Here is a 20,353-nt window from a genome sequence, read left to right as displayed (position 1 = left end):
ATTACTGCAGTCAGAGGCACAGCGGCAGGTGGAGACACAGCCCTGTGGCCTCGCTGTGTGACAGCTTGTCCACGCCCGCCCACCTCCCGCAGCCCGGGGCAAGATGCCTCCCACCCGCCTCACCCGGGGGAGGGTCCGCGAAGAGCACCCAGGTTTTTGCAGAAACACCCACGAGAGCCTGGCATGTCCTGTCTGGTGTTTATGACCAGGAAACACATTCTGACTCCCCAGGGCCGCCTTGAGCTGTAGGCCACCAAATGACTGGGGCCAATTCCTCTGAATTTCCCAGCGCAGGAGGAAAGTAGGGCTGTGATCAAACCAAAGTGTAAACCGTTACCCCAGGCAAATTGACAATAAAAAGGCAGTTTTTTGTTTTTGAAAAGTCATTTCCAGAAGACACTTCTTTTCTATGATTCTTTAAAAAAAATAGCAAATGGCCACTTACACAAAGTGCAATTTTCTACCTCGACTTCATCCTACGTGGGCAGCTTCTTTACACCTAGAAGGCCTCGATGTAGCAAGTTTTCTTTTGAAAATTCGGGGGGGGGTGGGGAACGTCGCAAGCACCTTTTTCATTTTATGTACACAGGCCTTCTCTAAGCGGACAGTAAATCTAACCAGGGGGTGCTGGGCACTTCTCACTGGCCAAACGTGGTCTGTTATGCTACCATTTCTATCTTCTGAGATCAAGACCCAGCAGAAACGATGAGCAAGCACCGGCAGGCCCGCTGCTTCCACCTCCTGTCGACCGGGCTCCGCTCACCTGTTAAGGCCTTTGTCCCGTGTTGCTGTTGTCCGGTTCAGGTGAGGCACCTGTCACCGACTGGGGTTCTGCTCACCTGCCGGGCCCATTAAGGAGTCCAGATGAGGTGAGGTCTCATCCAGTCCGAACAGAGTGATCAACCCAGGTCCTGGAAATTGTAACAACCTCCATGGGGTTCGAGTGGCCACCACCGTCACCCTGCCGGGCCCCACGCCCAGAAGCGCCACGTCCTTGCTGAGCCCCTAGAGATGGGGCTTTGGTGGGACTGGCTCGGAGGTGGGGGCGGGGGAGAGGCCCTAGTTTCACTGTTTGAGATCCTGTCAGTGAGAACGCATTAGAAATTGTAAAGCGCTCTTGCTGGACAGGAGAGCTCTCTGTAAGGGCTGGAGCCTGTGAGCACTGCCACCTCTGCCCCAGACCGCTGGGTGCCCACCCCTGCTGCTTCCCAAGCCTCAGTCTTCCCATCTTGTACAATGAGGACAGTGGATAAGGTGAGTGGTTTTCCATCTGTGCTTCCCTAGGACCCGCTGTACATTACATCCCATGAATTATTTCTTTTATAGCAGGAAATCTGTGCCTCTTAATCCCTTTCACCTGTTTTGTCCATTCTTCCACTCTCCTCCCCTCTGGCAGTCACCCGTTTGTTCTCTATATCTATGACACTGTTTCTGTTTTGTTTTTTAGATTCCACGTGTAAGTATTTGTCTCCCTCTGTCTGACTTATTTCACTTAGCATAATACCCTCTAGGTCCATCTATGTTGTCACAAGCGGCAAGATTTCACTCTTTTTTTTATGGCTGAATAGGATTCCATTGTGTGTGTGTGTGTGTGCGTGCGTGCGAGCGTGTGCGCTGCATCTTCTCAAACCAATCATCTGTTGATGGGCACTTGGTTTGTGTCAGTGTCTGGGTTATTGTAAATAATGCTGCAATGAATATAGGGGTGTATATATCTTTTTGAATTACTGTTTTTGTTTTCTTCCGGTAAACACCCAGAAGTGGAATTGCTGGATCATATGGTGGTTCCATTTTTAGGGTTTTTTTGAGGAACCTCTATAGTGGCTACACCATTTTACATTCCCACGAATGGTGCGTGGAAGTTCCCGTTCCTCTCCATCCTTGCCAACACTGGTTGTTTCTTGTCTTTATGATCATAGCCATTGTAACAGGCGTGAGGTGGTATCTCGTTGTGGTTTTGATTTGCATTGTCCTGATGATTAGAGATGTCGAGCATCTTTTCATGTGCCTGTTGGCCATCTGTGTGTCTTCTTTGGGCAAATGTTTATTCAGATCCTCTGTCCATTTTTAAACTGGGTTGTTTACTTTTTTGATACTAAGTTGGATGAGTTCTGTGTATATTTCAGGTACCAACCCCTATTGGCTATGTTATTTGCAAACATCTTCTCGCCTGGCCTGTGTATCTCTAGATCTCTCCTCCTATGAGTAAAAGAAGCCCCTTGTTTGTGAGTGTGAGGTTGATCCAGTACTGCCCACAGGGGACCATCATAAGGAAGCTTGATTTTTGCCTCCCAGTCTTCATTCAGACTTGTTCTGTGGGGGTGGTTCATTATCACCCTTTTGAATTGAATACAGAGACGGGGTTTTTTGGACACTCTTCTTTGGCAAAAAAATTCCTAGGTCACTTCAAGTTCTAAAAGTCTCATTTCAGTAATTGCAATTTTAAAGAATATACAGAATGGTCAAATTAATGGAGATGGAGGATAGAATAGTGCTTGCCAGGGGTGGGGGGCCGGGGCTAATGGGGAGTTATTGTTTGGTGGGCATGGAGTTTCCACTAGGGATGATGAAAATCTTCTAGAAATGGATTTATAACAATGTTATAACGTGTACTTGGTGCCACGGAATTATACATTTAAAAACGGTTAAAATGGTAAATTTTATGTTATGTTTTACCACAATTAAAAATGCAAAAAAGTACAACCCAAAAAATAATTTAAAGTTTATTTGAGGAAAACGTCTCCCTTGTACCTTCCCCATCTGTTTTTTTTTGTTTTGTTTCTTGACTCTGCATATGCTTTTTGTTTATTTATTAACTTAATTGAAGAATAGTTGATTTACAATGTATTGATTTCTGGTGTACAGCATAGTAATTCATATATATATATATATATATATATATATATATATATATATATATTCCTTTTCATAATCTTTTTCATTATAGGCTATCACAAGGTAGTCAATATAGTTCCTTGTGCTATACAGTAGGCCCTTGGTGTTTATCTATTTTATATATAGTAGATGGTATCTGCAAATCCAGAACTCCCTTTTATCCCTCCACCCCCACTCCATCTCCCCTGGTCACCATAAGTTTGTTTCCTATGTCTGTGAGTCTCTCTGTTTTGTGAATAAGTTCATTTGTGTCATTTTTTTAGATTCCATGTATAAGCGATATCAGGTGGTATTTTTTTTTTTCTCTTTCTGGCTTCCTTCACTGTAAGTAATGATACATACAGTGTACTGTATGATAATCTCCAGGTCCATCCATGTTGCTGTAAATGGTGTTACTTGGTTTTTTATGGCTGAGTAGTATTCCATTGTATAAATATACCACAACTTCCTTATCCAGTCATCTGTTGATGGACATTTAGGCTGCTTCCATGTCTTGGCTATTGTATATAGTGCTGCTATGAACATTGGGGTGTATGTGTCTTTTCAAATTAGAGGTCCCTCCAGATATATGCCCAGGAGTGGGATTGTTGGATCATAGGGTAAGTCTATTTTTAGTTTTTTAAGGGATCTCCATACCTGATCTATTTTGGATAGGCCGTATGCAACAGGAAAAAGTGTGAGTGAGTGTGTGTGTGTGTGTGTGTGTGTGTGTGTGTGTGTGTGTGTGAGATAAACTCCTATTTCCCCTCCCCTACTGCTCATACACCCTGAGACTCTCTTTCTCACTCACTAGGCTGATTTTCCTTCCTCCAGAGCTGACGCTGGGGAGAAGGGGAGGAAAGGGGCAAGAAAGGTCTTATTCTGACTGGTGCCATGAGCCCTAGTACCACAGCATCTCGCCGGGTCTGGTATGTGTATAAAGCTGACTCCTCACCTAGTGGGGCCCTTTTGTAAGTTCTTCCCAAATCTGCTAGCCCACACCATTATTGGGGTCTCTCACCACAGGTGAGTCCCTTGGTCTGACCTCCCCTACACTCACAGGCAGCCTAGGCTTCAGCTTCCTGCTGCTAAGGCCTCAGCTGCCCTCCAGGTGGCGCCCTTGGCCAGGTTTTATCACGCTCTATGCCGCTTCCTCTGCCACAGCTCATGTCTGGTACACAGCAAACAGTCACACGTCTTTTCCTCCCAACAGATTTTAGGGGAACCAGTTTCCAGTGCAGCAAACTGCCTTCACTTTACTGTCAAGACCAGTGGTAGCCAGCAAGTCTGTCATGCAATCTATTTTTAAAATCAGATTCATTAAGATAAAATTTACATGAAGTAAAATTCACCAATGTTACTATCTACCACCACTTACCAGCACCACAATCAGGATAAAGAACATGTCTGTCGACTAAAATGGTTCGTTGTGTCCTTTGCCTCACCTCTTACCTCTGGCCCTTAGCAACCACCAATCTGATTTCTATCCTGATCCGTTTTCCTTCTCCAAAGGAATCGTGTTTTAAGGATTTACATATTATAAATGGAATCACACAACATACACTCATTCATATCTGATTTCTCTCACTTAGTATAGTCTTTGCGAACCATTCATATCTTTGCTTGTATTACTAATTTTTCTCTTTATCACTGAGTAGTGTTCATTTTATCTAGACACTACAGTTTACTTATTCACCCAATGCTAGAATTAGGTTTCCAAATTTTTATCATTATGAATATAGCGGCTATAAACGTGTATACACGTCTCTGTGTGGATATGTGCTTTTATTCCTCTTAAATAAGTATCGAAGAGTGGAATTTCTGGGTCATATTGTAAGTGTATGGTTAACTTGATTTAAAAAAAAAAACTACCAAATTATTTTCCAGAGTGACTATCATTTTGCATTCCCACCAGCAATGAATTAAAGTTCCAGTTGCTCTATATTCCTGGCAACACATAGTATTGTTGGCTTTTTTTTTTTTTTAATGTAGCCACCCTAGTGTATGTGTATAGTGGTATATTATGTGGGTTTTTTCCCCCCATATGTCTGTACTCTTAACGTTGTGCACATGAAATTATAGTATATGGAGAGGGGCTGGGCTGGGGATGGAGAAGCAGGAGTCATCAGTATGGAGGAGGGGGTGGGTGACACCACCCAGAAAGGGTCTGCGGGTGAAAGGGGTCAGGCCCAGATCAGAGCCCTGGGGACCACGGTTAAAGGGTGAGGGAAAGAACAGCCACTCAGGAAGGTCCCTGGGGAGGAGAAGCTGAGGGGGTGGGAGGGCAGTCAGGACTGGCAGGAGGAGGGATGGTCCTCTGGTGGCAGTGCCGGAGGGCCTGGAGGGGGTTCTGAAGAGTTCTGAGGAGCAGTTCCAGGGAACTGGAGCCTCCAGGCAAACTGGGAGCAGGAGGAGCTGCCCAGACTTGGCTGGATTTGACTGCTGCCCCCAGAGGGGTGCTGGGACTAGAGGCAGGGCCCTGGGTTCTGGTCCTGTCTTTGCGGACCTTACTTGTGGCCTCGGGCCTGTCCCTGTCCCTCCCGGGGCCTCCGTTTCCCCATCTCACCTCCTGGCTTCATGGTTTGGGCCTGGCAAGGATTTGACTGCGTGAGGTGACGGCAGGGGACTCAGGAAGCCTTGTCCCATATTCCACTTCCAGCCCAGCAGCACAGCAGATCAAGGGACCAGCAGGTGGTGGACAGGTCACAGCCAGGGGAAGGGAAGCTGGAAGGGTGGGTGCCAGAGCCCCTGGGACTCAGTGGGAGGTCGGCCTCGATAGCCTGCTGACATGAGGGCTGGTGAATATGGAGGGAGTTCAGCAGGGTCCATCAGCCCTCACCTCCTCCACAGTCTGGTACCTGGCAGGAGCTGGGGGAGGGTTGGAGGAGGGGCCTTGAGGGGATGGCTGAGAGGAGCCCCTGGGGCCTGGGGCAAGCTGCAGCCTCCCCCCAGGTGGCGTGGAGCCAGCTCTTGGGTAGCACTGGTCGTCGATCACACCCTCCCCACCTCAGCATCACCCCCTCTGCCCTCCCTCCTTCTCTCCCTGCCCCTCTGCCCCTCTTCCTCCCACTCCTGGTTCATCTCTCCTCTCCTAGGCTCATCTCCAGCTACTGACTCAGTGGTCTGACTGTCAGCAGTCAGAGAAGCCAAGGGGGATGGTATGATTCTGGTACTGTCTGCCCAAAACCCACTGCAAGCCCCATCTCTGCCCTTGCCAGTCACAGATGGAGCCCTGCCCAGCCCCTCCCAGATGTCGTCATGGTACATCAGGAGAGACCAGATAACCTGCCTGAGGTGGGAGAGTGTGGGTGGATCCTGGGCAGCTAGTCTCTAGGATCTATCAACCGTTAGGGTTCCCACCCTAGAGACACACCAGCCTTCCTTCTCCGGGAAGCTGGGAGAGAAGGCCAGACCCCTGCCTGCCCCCACTCCCCTCTATGCTGCTGGACCAGGCACAGGCCCAGGTGCACATCGGCCATGGGGCCAGGGACCAGGCTGTTCAGTCCCTCCCAAACTTCCCCACCTGGCCATTCCTCAGGTTCTGCAAAGGAAGTGGCTGGGCTTTCCTGGCAGAGACCAGGGTCTCCGAACTCCAGGCTCCCGTGCTCAGACCTGGAGGGGCTGAGTGCTACTTGGGGCAGAAGCTGTAGCAGAAGCCTCTCTCCTAGTCTCTATCAAAGATTCCACCCAGAGAAAGAATGCAGGGAGCAGTCTGGCTCACCGTGTGCAGAGAGCTACTTACAAAACACACACACACACACACACACACACACACACACACACACACACACACACACACACACACACACACACCCCATGCACGCCTTTTGGCATTTGACTTTCTCATGAAATAATTGCTGGAAGGCTCCTTGGATTAGGTAACCCAGAGTTCCTTCCTGTCCCTGTGGAGCAGGGAGAGAGGGGGGATTGGCGTTCAGCATCTGTTAGGTAGATCCAGCTCCTCTGGGGTAGAGCAGGCCAGTCCAGGAGGTCTGTGGCTGCAAACATCTTGGGAAGCCTAGTGTGACAGAAACAAGTCTTTCAGGCCTCTCGTTCCCCTGCCACCAGGCTGTGCCTGCCCAGCCACTAGCCCTCCTTCAAGTGGGCCAGGCCTGGGAAGGAGAAGGCTAATCAGGAAAGGCTTTTTGCACAAAGAAGGAGGAGATGCTCCCATTTTTTATTTCAAATCAACTTTACAATGTAAGTGAGGTCAGACAGCACCTTTGCCCATCGTTCTGTCATTCCGAAGCAAAAGCTATTTTCACTCCTCCCTTTCTCGTGATGTATGGAGGTTGGGGGGTATGGAAGGGAGGAATATCTGGGTTCCAGCATGAAAGGGGTGTTGAGAGGGAATCGAGGTGGGAGCCCTGGCCTGTGGTTACAGGCCAGGGACGGAGACTCTGATGGAGGGAGAGAGGTGATTAGTCCCATGGTCTCTGACCCAAGAATTTGGAGATTCGGTCCTAAGCACACCTTCTCTTCTCTGACCTCAGTCACTTGTGGATGCCCCAACAGGGGCCACTCAGTGAGCTCGGAGCCCCGTGACCACTGGCAGGAAGGACACAGGAATCTTGTTACACAGAGTGGGGCTGGGAGGGGAGAGTGCATAATTGCAGAGACAAGGAGAGACTTCACCACCTGTCTCACTCTCCCTTAGGTACAAGAAATTCCAGGCCAAGATGCCACACGTAAGTATGTGCTTGTGAGGGCCGTGTCCACGGCTTAGAGCGGGCAGTCATGTGCACAGGGTGACAGTTCTGGGGGTTACTGCTGCCGCTCTCAGGTCCCCCAGAGCAGTGGGGGATCCCTACCGCCAGTAGTTCCTGGGCCCTGAGCGTCAGAGCCCCGTGGGAACGCATAACCCACGTCCGCTGTCTCCTAAATCAAGTCCACTTGGGGGTCGAGGCCTTCCTCTGATGGCCCGCAGTCCCTCCCACATGTCGCACACTGCTTCTCCAGGGTCAAGGGGGTCTCCGCCTCGGCCCTCCCCCTGAGCTCCGCACCGAGGGAGACGAGAGGCTGGGCGAGCTCTTCTCCTCCGGCGCCACTGACGACACTCCTCCTCGCCGCATCGCGTGGGTCACAGGGGCTGGGGTTGGGGGTGACCCCGAGCCGCCAGGCCCCGCCCCCAGGCCCCGCCCCCAAGCGGAGCCCATTCCCGGGGCTCGCCGGGCTCGCCCCGGCCTCTGCCCGCCCCTCCCACCGCCCCTCCGGCGAACCCAGCCCTGGGAGGCCAGTCGCGGTTCGGAGCTGCAGAGCTCGGCTGCTCACTGGGCCAGACCCGCTCTCCTTGAGACCCGCCCGCCGGCTCGGCCGTGGAGCCGGCCCCCGACCCCGAGGAGGCGCGCACGGTGCGCGAGGCGCTGGGCCGCTACGAGGCGGCGCTAGAGGGCGCGGTTCGCGCGCTGCACGAGGACATGCAGGGGCTGCAGCGCGGCATGGAGCAGCGCGTGGCCGAGGCGCTGCGCCTGGCCGGGCCGCTGGCGCGCACGGTGGCCGAGCTGCAGCGCGACAACCAGCGGCTGCAGACGCAACTCGAGCGCTTGACGCGCCAGGTGGAGGCGCTGGGCTTGGCGACCGGGCTGACCCCCGCGCCCGGCACGCCGAGCCCTCCGCCCGCCCCCGGCGTCCCAGACCGTGCGCCCCGCCTGGGCACCGCGCGCTTCGCCAGCCACGCCACCTTCTCGCTGTCCGGCCGCGGCCAGGTGAGCCTCGGGGAGCGCGGGCGTCTGTGCTCAGGCGCCGGGGAAGGGGGACTCCGCGACCCCCGCCGCCGCTAGGTCCGGAGTGCGTGCCGGTGCCGGGGCTGTCCCGCCACCCGCCGCTGCGACTCGGTTGTGGGGGTCCGGCCATCATTCGGAGAAACCGGCTTAGCCTGCCCTCTGCACCTGTCTCGGGCCCCTCCCTTCTTTGCAGGCGTGCCCTGTTCTGTTCCCCTCTCTCCACTGTGCCTTGGCACTAAGGGCTTGGGCGCTGAAGTGCTGCCCCTCTCTGTTCGACACTGCCCGGGCCTGTGTCTTGGAATGGTCGGCAACCCTTCACCCCCCTCCTCCATTCACGCGCTCCCCGCGTTGCCGCTTCACTGAACTCTGACGGCTTGAGTTATTGATTAACCTGGATTGAGAACTCAAGCCCTTCTGTGTGTTGAGCGGAGGAGAATGCAGTCTGTTGGGGTGCAGCCGGGCATTTGGAAACTTGCAGGGGTAAATCCTTACCGTGAAAGAAGAGACAGGGGAACCAGGGGGAAAGAGCCGTGGGCAGTCTAGATTTCTGGGGTCAGTGACCGGCCAGAGGCCCACACCGCGTGGGGGTGGGGCAGAGGCCGGTGTGGACCAGTCACTCCCCTGAGCGTGGGGCCTCCTGGAGTGGCAGGTTAGAATGTTCCCATGGTGTGTGCAGTGGCCCTTAGGTGGGATTTTCCACCCTGCCCAGGCATGTGCCCTGGGCTTGGGTTTCCAGGGTCTGGGTAGCCTGCACCTGCTGTCCCTCCTTGGTTCAATCCATCACACACGCAGAGTCCTTGTGTAGGCTGGGCTGCACCTCAAGGGACCAGGAGGAGGGGGATCAGATTAGCCCTTGCCCCTGGATGTCCCAGCCTGGGTGGGAGATGGCCCAGACCAAGCCGTAGCAGCAGTGCAGGCAGCCGGACAGCAGTCCCGTCCTAGTGGGCGTCTCAGGCCGGCTTTGTGCTGGAGGTTTAGGGTCTGCTGCTGCTAGTGCAGGGGCGGGTGTAGGGGGCTGTGCCTAGAGCCTCTAAGGGCCTGAAAGGACTCACTGACCAGAGGGACCCTGGTGGGTATGAGAGTGGAAGAGCGAGTTGTAAAGGCCCCCGGATGCTGGGCCAGGGAGTTGGGCTTTGCTTTGGGGTGGAGGTCTCATCTGCATGTGGAGGCAGCTGTCCAAGTTTTAGAAAACTACTCTTGGAGTCACACATGAATACGTATACGTACACGAATCCACGCGTTCGTGTGAGAGATGTGTCTTCAGTCGTCTAACAGTTTTTCAGTGGGAATTGGCCAATGTGGGGTAAGCTAGTTCTCTGGGTTATGGGGATAGTGGGGCACTGGGCAGGGGACAGACAGGGTCCTCCTTGTATCCGACAAGCGCCCTCAAGGATGGATGGCAGGTTGGAGGGTGGCTGGAGATAGGGGGACTTAGTTGTGATGGTCCAAGAAGAGAGGACGGCCATAGCAGGAGCAGCGCTGGGGAGCGGGAGAGCTGGGGTGCCTTGGACGGAGATCTCCAAGGGGGAATCATCAGGGTGAGATGGTCTTTGGATATGAGCAGGGGGGCAGAGAGCGAAGCCCTGCCGGGGGACTACTGGGGCACAGATCTGGTGGAGATGCCAGTTTCCATCTGGGTTGTGCTGAGGGTGTGGGGCTGTGGGACATCCAGGTGAAGCTGTCCTGGAGCAGATGGAGTCACAGATCTGGTGGGCTGAGAGTAGCCAAGGCCAGAGGTTAGGGAGATATCAGGCCAGAGCTGGTGGTTGAAGCAAGATCAGGTGAGGCCTTCCGGGCAGCTGTGCAGGAGACGGTGAGTCAGGAGCCCTGGGCAGAGGCTGAGGAGCTGCCAGGGAGCTCAGAGGCTCTGGAAAGCCCATTCTTAGACATCGAGAGAGGGGACCCCTTCAGGAAGAAGAGATTGGGGGTCAGCAGGAATGCTGCAGCCCGCTGGAGGTTGAGGAGTGAGACACGGCTGGGGAGTAGGTTCTGGATTTCAGAAGGCCTGGGAGGAGGAGGGACAGCAGGCGTAGTTGAGCACTGCGGGTGGAGGACGCTCAAGGTGTCCAGTGGGGTCGGACGGACACTCTGCAGCCCCTGAGCACCAGCTCCCTGGGCCTGAGGCCGCTTCCCCCGCCCGACCAGAGGCACTGCTCCCCACTTCTCTTGCAGCCCACCTCTCAGGGGTGCGGGCACGGGCTCGCAGCCAGTTTCTGGCAGTGAGGGGTGCTGCACAGAGTTATCCACATGTTCTTGCTCGTGGGCTGTGCCTGGCAGCTTGTGATCGGACACTGGATTGTGAACAAGGAATCGGGGCTCCGGGGCAAGACTGGACAGTCACAGCTGGGTGCCGGGGCTGTCTGACCTCTCATACGCCTGTGTCTGTGCCCCCAGGGGGTCTGGGTGTGAGGGTCTCATCCACACACGAGAGCCAGTGCTGGTGGTCGTCAGGCATTGCGGGGGCTGGTGTTACACTGCCCCTCTGTAACCAGCAATGAGACTTAGAGACCCTTTGCTGAGACCCTTTTGTTTCCTTCTGATTCAAACGGGACTGCCGGGTTTGGAGGTGGGGCATACTCAACCTATGTGTATGCCTTGGGGTCAATGCAGAATGAGTTGATCTAGTAATCTGCTTCTGTGTGGGCAGACCTTGAGCTTGCTAGGCAGTGACTAGCAAGGGAGGCTCCGGGAGGAGCGAGAGGGTGGGAGAAATCAGGGAGGACTCCCTGTAGGAGGCCTGAGACCCTGGAGCAAACAGGAACTGCTTTTGTTGCATTTTCTGTGAGGCCTTGGGGACATCTCTCAGTTGGACCTCAGTTTCCTCGTCTCTAAGGGGGACTGGCCCTGCCCTGCTTTGCCCCTTGTGCTGCGCGGGCTGGGTGGCTATAACGGTGACATCAGCCATGTCGGCTTGTAAGCGTGTCCACGGAGCCACAGCGGGGGTCTGGCTAGTGGAGGGAGCTGGCTGGGGACCTTCAGTGGATGGTAGCAGCCTGAGGCCAGGCCTGGAAATGTCCCTCGGCTGAGCAGGAGCCACCAGGTCCCCATGTCAGAGGCAGTGGAGCCTCTCAGGAGTGACTGGCAGAAGCAGCGTCGAGGTCTGACCGTGAAAGAAACCAGACTTGCCTTATCTGCCTTCCTTTCCCAGACACACTGTGTGATAAGAGTGCTAAATGCTTTGGGGAGAAGTTTGAAATGAGTCCTTAAAACCATGGTGTGAGCCGGGAGGAGGCAGAGGGTGGAGGAGGCAGAGGGTGGGGCAGCCGAGGTTGGGGCTCAGGCTGGGGCTCAGGCTGGGGACTCTGGCCGCACACACGTCGGGGGCTGTGCTGGGCACACAGACGCTCCCCTGTCCATGCACGAGCCCGCGTGGGGTCTGGCAGCACCAGGGATGCCCAAACTAAGATTCCTGCCCTCACAGCAGTGTATGCAAACTTCCCCAGGGAGAGGGTCACTGAACTCGGACTTACCCATCCCCAGTCTCTCTTCCTGACATTCCCAGGCTTGGGCTCCCTCCTGGAAGCCTCCCCCTTCTTAAAACAAAGCCCAGATCTTGGAGGTGCTCGAGCCAGCTCCCCAGGACCCATCCCGTCCTCTGGGCTCTCCAGTGATTTTATCTTGGCCCCAGCACACAGAGGTCCCCTCCCCTGGTTCCCTTCCCTGTGGCTGAAGGGAAGGAAGGAGCTGGGGGCCCTGTGGGTGGGCTTGGGGACCACGGCCCAGCCCAGCTCTGTGGTTTGAGGCTCAGGTCGCGCTGGGGTGGTTACCCCACTCTCCCCACCCCACTCCCTCGGCCTCACAACTTTGTCTTGAGTTGTCCTTTCTGCTCTTGGAAGGCATGAGTGCTTTGTGGACAGAGAAACCCCAACCTGACTCTGCTGCTGCCTTTAGTCATGGCGTAAGGTTAGTGGTGACCCCCAGGCTTGTGTGGTGGGTTGGAGGGTGGTCTCTGAACAGCCCTTTGGTCTGAGGCGTGGGTAGAGCCCCTTCCTTAGGTGAGCAGGAGTTCCAGTCCCGGGGCGGGGGAGGGGGGAGGGAGGGGCAGGGGGAACCTGGGACTCCAGCCTCCCAGCATGACTCAGCCCCCATCCCCTTTCCCTCCTGCTTTGCTGGAGACCCCTTGGCAGGAATCCACCTGGTCCAGAACCTACTTCCTGTCTGATTGTGGCTTCTGGTCCCCTGGGGCATCCTGGGAGGTGAGGGGCCTGCAACGTGCATGGGCAGGCGTCCCCCAGAGAGACCCACATTCCTGGGAAAATGGTTTCACCATCAGCCCATCTCTCCAGGCCCCTGTGTAGACCTGTGGAACCTGTCGGACCAGAGTATGGGGGGGTGGAGGGGGACACGGCCCCCAGAGCTGAGAGCCTGGTGACAGGTGGGGTCCGGGATTCAGGATAGGCTGGCTGTTTCTCCTCCTTCTGCTGAGCTGGCTTCAGGTTAGGCTCGTTGTGGCTCTAGGGGTGCCCTCCACACTCTGAGGCACAAGGAGATGGCCGCCCTCAACTTCTCCACTGTTCCTGCCAGTGAGCCTAGCCCTTCCCGCTCCGTCCTTCTGAATTGGAAGTTGAATGGTCACCTCCTCTCCAAGCCCAGTCTCTCCCCGGGCTCAAGTCCCGTCCTCTCCTTTCTCCCCAGGGTCCCAACCTCTCCGAGTGTCCCTCCCCCTGCTGGAGCCTTTCTCTCAGCCTGTAAACGTTGTCCTACCTCTTCCATCAGGGAGAGTCCCTCAGACCTCTTCCCCGCGCCTCATGGCTGCAGTTCCCACCAACCCCACCCCCCCAGGTCACGTCAGCCAGGCCCAAAGCCCCTGCCTAGAAGAGGTGTGATGTCTCCCCCTCCTCCACATTCACTTACTCCCTGCAAACCTTGGAATCCCTTTTGCCCTCCACTCCTTCACTGCCCCATCTCTCCTCCCTGGGTCCCTACCCAGGAGTAGGGAGGTACCTGGCCATCTGGTCACCCCCTTCCATGCCACTGTCTCACTGGCTTCTGAAGGATGTTCCTAAAACCCAGAACTGATGACCTTCAGTTCCTTCTTGTCCAAGGAGTCATGTCCGAGTTCTCCCGGCTGGCACCTTGGACTGTGTACTGCTTCTCTAGCCACTGGATCTGAATGCTTTGTGCCTTGATGTCTCTGGCAGACACTAGTCTCTCTGCGGGGCATGGCTTCCACTCCTGGTCTGCCTGGCTCACTCCAGGCTGGCTCAGCCCCGCTGCTTCTGGGAGGCTCTCTCTGACCCCCTGGGCTGGGTGAAGTCTGTCTCAGGCGTGCGCCCTCATGCTAGCCTTTCGCCGCCTGCTCAAGGTGCTGGCTCCCCCGCCAGACTGATTCCCCCATGGATGGGTAGGGTGGCATGGATGAGCCGTCGGGGGCCAGGGATGGGCTTTTGTCATTTGGGAACCTAGCAGACAAGGGGACCCATCTGGAGATGTGTGGCCATCTAAGGAGAGGTATGGCCAACCTCTCAAGCCACCCGTTGTGGGCTCTTGGTAGAGCCCCTTATAGGCGTCTGCCCCTGTACCCCTCTTGCCAGGCCGACCCACCAGCCTCACAGATGCTCTGAGCCCTCCACCCTCCTTCACTGTGAGAAAGGCAGGGCCAAGGTTGAGGATAATGTCCCTCCTGGCCTCATCTCAGCTGCTGCTCACTGTGTAACCTTGGACAGCACACATCCCCTTTCTGAGCCCTCGGGTCCCATCTGTAAAATGGGTGTGGTAGCACCTACCTGGGAGGACAGAGCATGTTGGTTTAAGTGGCATGGCCAGAAAAGGGGTTGAAGTGGTAGATGCTTTTTTAGCCTACTCCCTTATCTCAAACAGGGAAACTGAGACCCAGGAGGGGCCGGCAGCACAGCCTGGATGGCGGGTTCCCCTGCTGGCCCTTGGTCTGGGCTCTCTCTCTGCATGACACTCCCCACCGCTGCAGCCCAGAGGGGATGGAGGGGCCTCAAGGAGCCAGTCAGGCCCCAGTACTCTGGACATCCAGGCAAATCTTGTGACCCTGCATCCAATGGTAAGGCTTCCCCATTGGGCTGGCTCCAAGGCCCATTGTTGGCCCAGAAAGACCATGTGTCGCTGGGTTAGGCTGCTCCCACACAGGCAGCCCCTGGCACGAGCAGGGGCCAGGCTCTCCCAGCCCCCGTCACCCGGTCCAGCCTTGGGGACGGGTAGGGCCACCTTGAACAGTCCTTTGGAACTCTGTCTTGACTTTTGTCCCTAGCATCTTGGGGGTCTGGAATGTGTCCAGTGGAGCCATTTGCCTCCAGGATCTCGGGGGCTCAACTGCTGGGGCTGAGTCCCCCTAGCCTCCTGGGTGACCCTGGCCCATCACCATACCTCCTGGGGTCTGTCTCTCTCAGAAGCATTTGCCCTGCTCGAACCAGGGGGAGCTTTGGGAAGTGATTTCGGGGTGGGCAGCTGGCCCCGGCTGACTGGGCCTCCGCGGTGTTTGTCTCTCTGTAGAGTGTGGATCACCATGACGAAGCCAGCGAGGCGGAGATGAGGAGAACCTCAAACTCGTACATCGTGGAGAACGGGCACCAGCCTGGGGCAGGTGGGGGCTGATGGCCCAGGAGGGCTGGCTGGAGGAATACCCGCAGGGACTGGGGAATTGTCCAAGCACTGAGCAGGGTAGAGAGTGGACTGACAGGCAACTATTTCTTGAACTCTCTATTAGGGAATGTTGGAGCAGGCATCACCTCTGGTTGGAGCAGTGAGACTTCCCCAGTAGGGGGAGATCAGGGAGGCAGGAGTGATCAGGGAGGCCTTCCTGGAGGAGGTGAGAGGAGAGTTCACAGAGGCTGGAGTCCTCCTGGGTGGTTCTGAGGCCCCTGTCAATGCCATGGCTGAAACCCCCCGACCCCTGCTGGTCACCTGTTTCAGGTCCGGGTGATGGGCCCCCCGAAGCCGCCCAAACCATCCCAACACCAGAGCCCCTCAAGCCTCGACCTGTGAGCCTCTCTTTGCGGCAGCCTCACCAGCCAGTCACGGCCATCACACGAGTCTCCGAGAAGTTCTCTGGGGAGACCTCAGCCACAACTCTCTCGCCCACGTCTGCTGCCATCCTGGGGGGCCTCAGCTCAAGCCTCAGCGAGGCCAGCACATCCTGGACTCCCAGTCCCAGTGGTAGGAGCAGGAGACCATGACCTCAAAATGGGAGGGAGGTCAGGGGCTGGGGGTGGTTTGCAGGAGACTCAGAAATCCTGGGGCCGGGCCCTACCCACTGTGCTTGTCACTGCCACCCCCGTCCCCAGCTCGCCTGCTCCATCAGATGGGGCCCATCTTTCCCGGCTCCTCTCCCAGAGCTGCTGTGAAGTAGCCTCATCCTGCGGGGTACGACCATGGCTTTTACTGCAGATCAAGGCTGTGGTTAGAAGGTGGCCGCCTGCCCTGCACACTTTGTGTGTAACAAACCTGGCATGGTCCCCCTGGGGCTGTCTTGGACCTGTGATCAGGCCCCAGGGTGTGTCCTGGGGTCGGGCTTTGTGGATTTCCAGAATGAGGGCTTGGTAACATGGTATCTACTGGATATGCAGCACAGGAGGCCCTGGGCTCTGTGCTCTCAAATGCAGTGAGGAGTACTGTAAAGGACCTCTTTTATGTCATTGCTCTATGTTCCAGCATCCTTTCTCCTCAACTGTTGGCCCAGGCAGGGTCAGCTTAGCCCAGAGGTCCTGCCAGTGCCCAGAGTGATGCTGGGTGACTAGCTCAGGGTGGGGTCAAAGGATGGGAGGCAGGCAGTGGTGGCCCTCCCCAAGGCCAGGGTTTGTTATTTCTCTCCCTCCCTTTGTCCCGCAGAGAAGAACTCTTCCCTCCCACGGACTTTGTCCAGCTCTGGCTATGGGGGGGTGACGGCCAGCAGGAACGATAACAGGCGAGTCAGGGCCCCTGTTCCCGGTGGCAGGGTCGTCACTCCCCAGGAAGTGTCTGGCCTTGGCCTTGGACCCAGGCTACCCCGGCCCCTGCACGGAGCTCCCAGTGCCAACCCCAGGAGGAGGCACCTTCCTTGGCTTGGTGCCTCTGGAGAACTAAGGCAGCAGTGTCGCAGGGTGGGGTTTGAGAGGAGAAATGAGGCAGCGAAGCTTGGTAGAGAGTTTTGTTTGGAACAATACGGCGGAGGGCTGGTTTCTTTAAGGATCCTTCAAAGCAAGTCTGTCCAAAGATTGGAGAGAGTTTCTCAGTCCCCACAGGATGGATCTTCAGCCATCCTGGCTAGGCTCCCTCTGAGCTGGGGGCTTCCTGCTTGTGGACTGAGGAGTTACCTGGAGAGGCCCTTACCCTGGGGGAGGTCTGTGGGGGCTTCCCTGTGTTACAGGCTGCCTCCTGGCCTCCGGTTGTCCCCATGCGCTGCCCCCAGGCCCTCTGGACTGTGATCGGAGCTGGGTGTTGGGTGGGGGCTGGCTTGGCTTTTTTCTCCCCCTCTTAATAATAAAAGGAGAATTGTGACTTTCTGACAAACTGTTTTAGGGGGGAAACAGAGGGGATCTTATTTAGTGGTGGCGAGGAGGGGGCCTGATCCTGGTGGGGCTGGTTCTGGGTGCTTGTCCTGCCAGGAGGACGCCCCCGCCCACCCCAGGCATTGACACCTGCCGAGGGGCGATTATGTGCAGAGAGGGGGCCCACTGCTGGCTAGGCCGGCCTCAGACAGCAGCTCAGTTCCAAACACCTGCGGAACCGGTTGGGGGCTGGAACAGGGGTGCTTCCTCTCTGCCTGTAGCCCCGCCGCTGCCTCATTTCACATTCAGTGGGGTGGAGGCCCGGGGCCTGTGCGAGCTAGTGATGGCCAGATCTGTGCTCCTGACTCGGTGGTCTCTCCTCAGCCCACCTCGGGTGACGCCACCCCAGTCGCCCCCCTCCACACAGCCGCCAGCCACGACTCAGGCCCATCGGCAGGGGGAGCGTCGCCGGGAGCTGGTGCGGTCGCAGACGCTGCCCCGCACCTCGGGGGCACAGGCCCGGAAGGCATTGTTTGAGAAATGGGAGCAGGACACAGGAGCCGGCAAGTATGGATGCTCTTAGCACCCTCCCAGACCAGTCTGGGCCCCCAAAGAAAGCCTGAGCCCACACTGGGGTCAGGCAGGCAGGCAGAGCAAAGCTGGCCCTGTCCTGTTCCCCCGAGGGCAGTTCCCCAAGATGTGACCTCTCAGGCAAGACATAGGTCAGGGCTGGCTACAGGGCCGGCTGAGGGGCAGGTGGCTCCAGTTTTGGGAAGGGAGGCTGTGATGAGACCCCAGCCCCTCTCCCACATTCCAAGAGGGAACTCCAGGCACCCTCACACCCACATCCCTCATCCAACTGGACAGGTTAGTTTCCAGGCATGACTGGGGAGACCAGAGGGCAGTCACTGGGATTCCCAGCAGAAGCTGGAGGTGACACAGTGAGACCCCAGTACCACTGGCTCCCTGTCACACTACACCGCCCGCCCCATTAGAAACAGGGCCACCTTTGCATGTTTATCCAGCCCTCCTGTCAGTGAGTGGTATTGATTCCTGTTACATTTAGGGTTGGCCCAGGCCTATGAGACAATGACCCCCCAGTCCTGGCTCCCAAGGCTCTGACTCTGGTGAGGGGGACAGACACAGGAACTGTCCCACTGACCCAGACAACCTGATCTTGGCCGATAAAGAGTGTCTTTGGGGCCTAGAATAGGAAACCATGAGGGAGGGCGGCCTCGGAAGGAGCTCAGAGGAAGGGTGGGATGGAGGAGGCGAGGAGGGTTTTCCAAGCAGAGGGCAGGGGCATGGGCCATGTGGGCTCAGGTCCTCTGCCGCAGGATCGCCAGTGTGGGAAGTACACAGGGGGCCTGGAGGCTGGAAGGGGGCTGGTCCTGCCGGACCCCATCAGTGGACGCAGTGCAGCTGGGACACGGGGCGCACGCCTGGACGTGGGCGTGGGGCTGGGAGGTTGCCTGCCGACAGAGCATCTCCCTGGGTGAGCAGAGCTGGTGGGGCACATTCCCGGAGCAGATGGCAGCTGAGAGGCAGCCCCCTGGCCCCCAGCCCCCAGCAGGCCTGCCCTCTCTCCGCAGGGGGAAGGGCGAGACCCGGGCAAAGCTGAAGCGCTCACAGAGCTTCGGAGTGGCCAGCACCAGCAGCATCAAGCAGATTCTGCTCGAGTGGTGTCGCAGCAAGACCATCGGCTACCAGGCGAGGCAGGCTGGCCCGGCTGCTGGGCCCCGTCCAGAGGCTGCAGTGGACATCACCCGCCTACCCTGCTCTTGTTCCCTGAGCCATCTGGGGTGATTACTCTTTTTCTCATTTGCTCTTGCTTTTTGACCCTCGCTCAGCCACGGAGCTGAAAGCCCAAAGCTGCTCGGAGCAGGGTCTTTTTAGAGGACCCTGACTCCTCCTAACCTCGCTCCTGAAAAGGAGTTAACTAACTAGCCGGGGAGCAAGCAGAGCCGCGTTTTCCACTGACTGACACTGTCAGTTCAGAAATGCTCCCTATCCTGGCTGACCTTCGTGTCAGAGCCTCGTGACACAGACCTTGGCCAGGCCTGATCTCAGATGAATGAACCTGCCAGCAAGCCCTCATGTGAAGCAGGGAAATCCTGCTCGGAGCCGGACTCCCTCCCAGGGAAGGAGATCAGCCCAGAATTCATCTGTGCTGTGGACTCAGCAATCCCGCACCTGCTTTTCTGGCGTCTCTTCTATTTATTCCCCATCCAGGCAGCGTGGTGCCCAGCCCGGGGCGAACGCCCAGTCCTCACGTGGGGCCGAACAAGTGGCCGGTGCATTCATATTCACCAAGACTTTGTAACGTCATGGGGAGATGTTCCTAATGCCATGCGAAGTGAAAAAAGCAGGACACAAAACTGTATTTAGTGTGACGTCACTCGTGTAAAACACATATAAAATGTTTTTTTTTTTTTAAGCATAGAAGAGATACAGCAAAAATGTTAAGTTATCTCTGAGTGGTGGGATTATGGGTGATTTTTATTTTCCTTCTTATGCTTTCTCCTATTTTTCAAATTTTCTACAATGACCATGTCATTTTGAAAGTCATGGGGAAATCTAGTGTGTTTTAAATAAGGAGTAATGGTAAGGCCCACGCCAGAGAGATGTATTGCTTCTGGTCTTTCGAGTTTTGTCCACATAGCTGTATATAGGGTTTTTTTTTTCTTCAATAGGTACGAATTAATAAAGTCTCAGAATACTTTTGACAAGCATCTCATTTCAGACTTTTGTCTCATCTTTGGTATGTGGTGTCCATATTTATGCTTAGCTTTTCAGATCTTTGTTAAAGTTCATGTGTATCTGGTGCTTTTCCGTGTCCACAGCTTTTCCACAGTCACGGTCTCACCTGAATGTCCCTACAGTGCGTGGCTATGGTTCCTGTTTCCTGAACATTCAGAGAAGACCGACACTGGCGAGGGGAGTGGCGTCCCCATCTGAGGGGAGCTCCCAGGTCTCATGGGAGAAGACCTTGAAGAGACTTAATATGCTGAACCAGGAGGAGTTCTTGGGAACCATCCAGTGCCCGTGGGCCAGAGAGGAGGCAGCTTGCTCGAGGGGAGAGGGAAGCTTCAGCTTGAATTCAGACCACCTGGGAGACTGACTGACTGACTGACTGGTATAATACTTTGCTCATAGTGTGAACCAGTTCTGGTTAGTTTCCGCTCATCCCCAAACACAGAATCTACGTGTAGAGGACTCTTTTGTGGAAAACATGTTAACACAAGTAACATTTTTATGAGCCTGTTTTCCATAAAAGAGTGGTTTCGTTTTACAGTCTTGCCAATCCCTTGCCTGTCCGGC

The 20,353-nt window shown here is 55.8% G+C and overlaps 2 protein-coding genes across 2 annotated transcripts in view; one reads left to right on the top strand and one right to left on the bottom strand.

Moving 5' to 3' along the window:
- LOC116157877 (uncharacterized) overlaps positions 1 to 20,353 on the bottom strand; it is a 696,771-nt gene that overhangs the window by 285,026 nt on the left and 391,392 nt on the right. The window lies entirely within an intron of this gene.
- Positions 706 to 19,769, top strand: LOC135323169 (smoothelin-like protein 2). The gene is made up of 8 exons (XM_064494918.1): positions 706 to 804; positions 7,834 to 7,993; positions 8,170 to 8,579; positions 15,060 to 15,150; positions 15,480 to 15,722; positions 16,395 to 16,470; positions 17,417 to 17,599; positions 18,625 to 19,769. The coding sequence occupies exons 1-8, from the start codon at positions 706 to 708 to the stop codon at positions 18,836 to 18,838; spliced, it is 1,476 nt and encodes a 491-aa protein (XP_064350988.1). The 3' UTR covers positions 18,839 to 19,769.

This window comes from Camelus dromedarius, chromosome 16, assembly GCF_036321535.1.
Source record: "Camelus dromedarius isolate mCamDro1 chromosome 16, mCamDro1.pat, whole genome shotgun sequence".
Taxonomy (NCBI): Eukaryota; Metazoa; Chordata; class Mammalia; order Artiodactyla; family Camelidae; genus Camelus; species Camelus dromedarius.
This window is presented reverse-complemented; position numbering and strand designations above follow the sequence as displayed.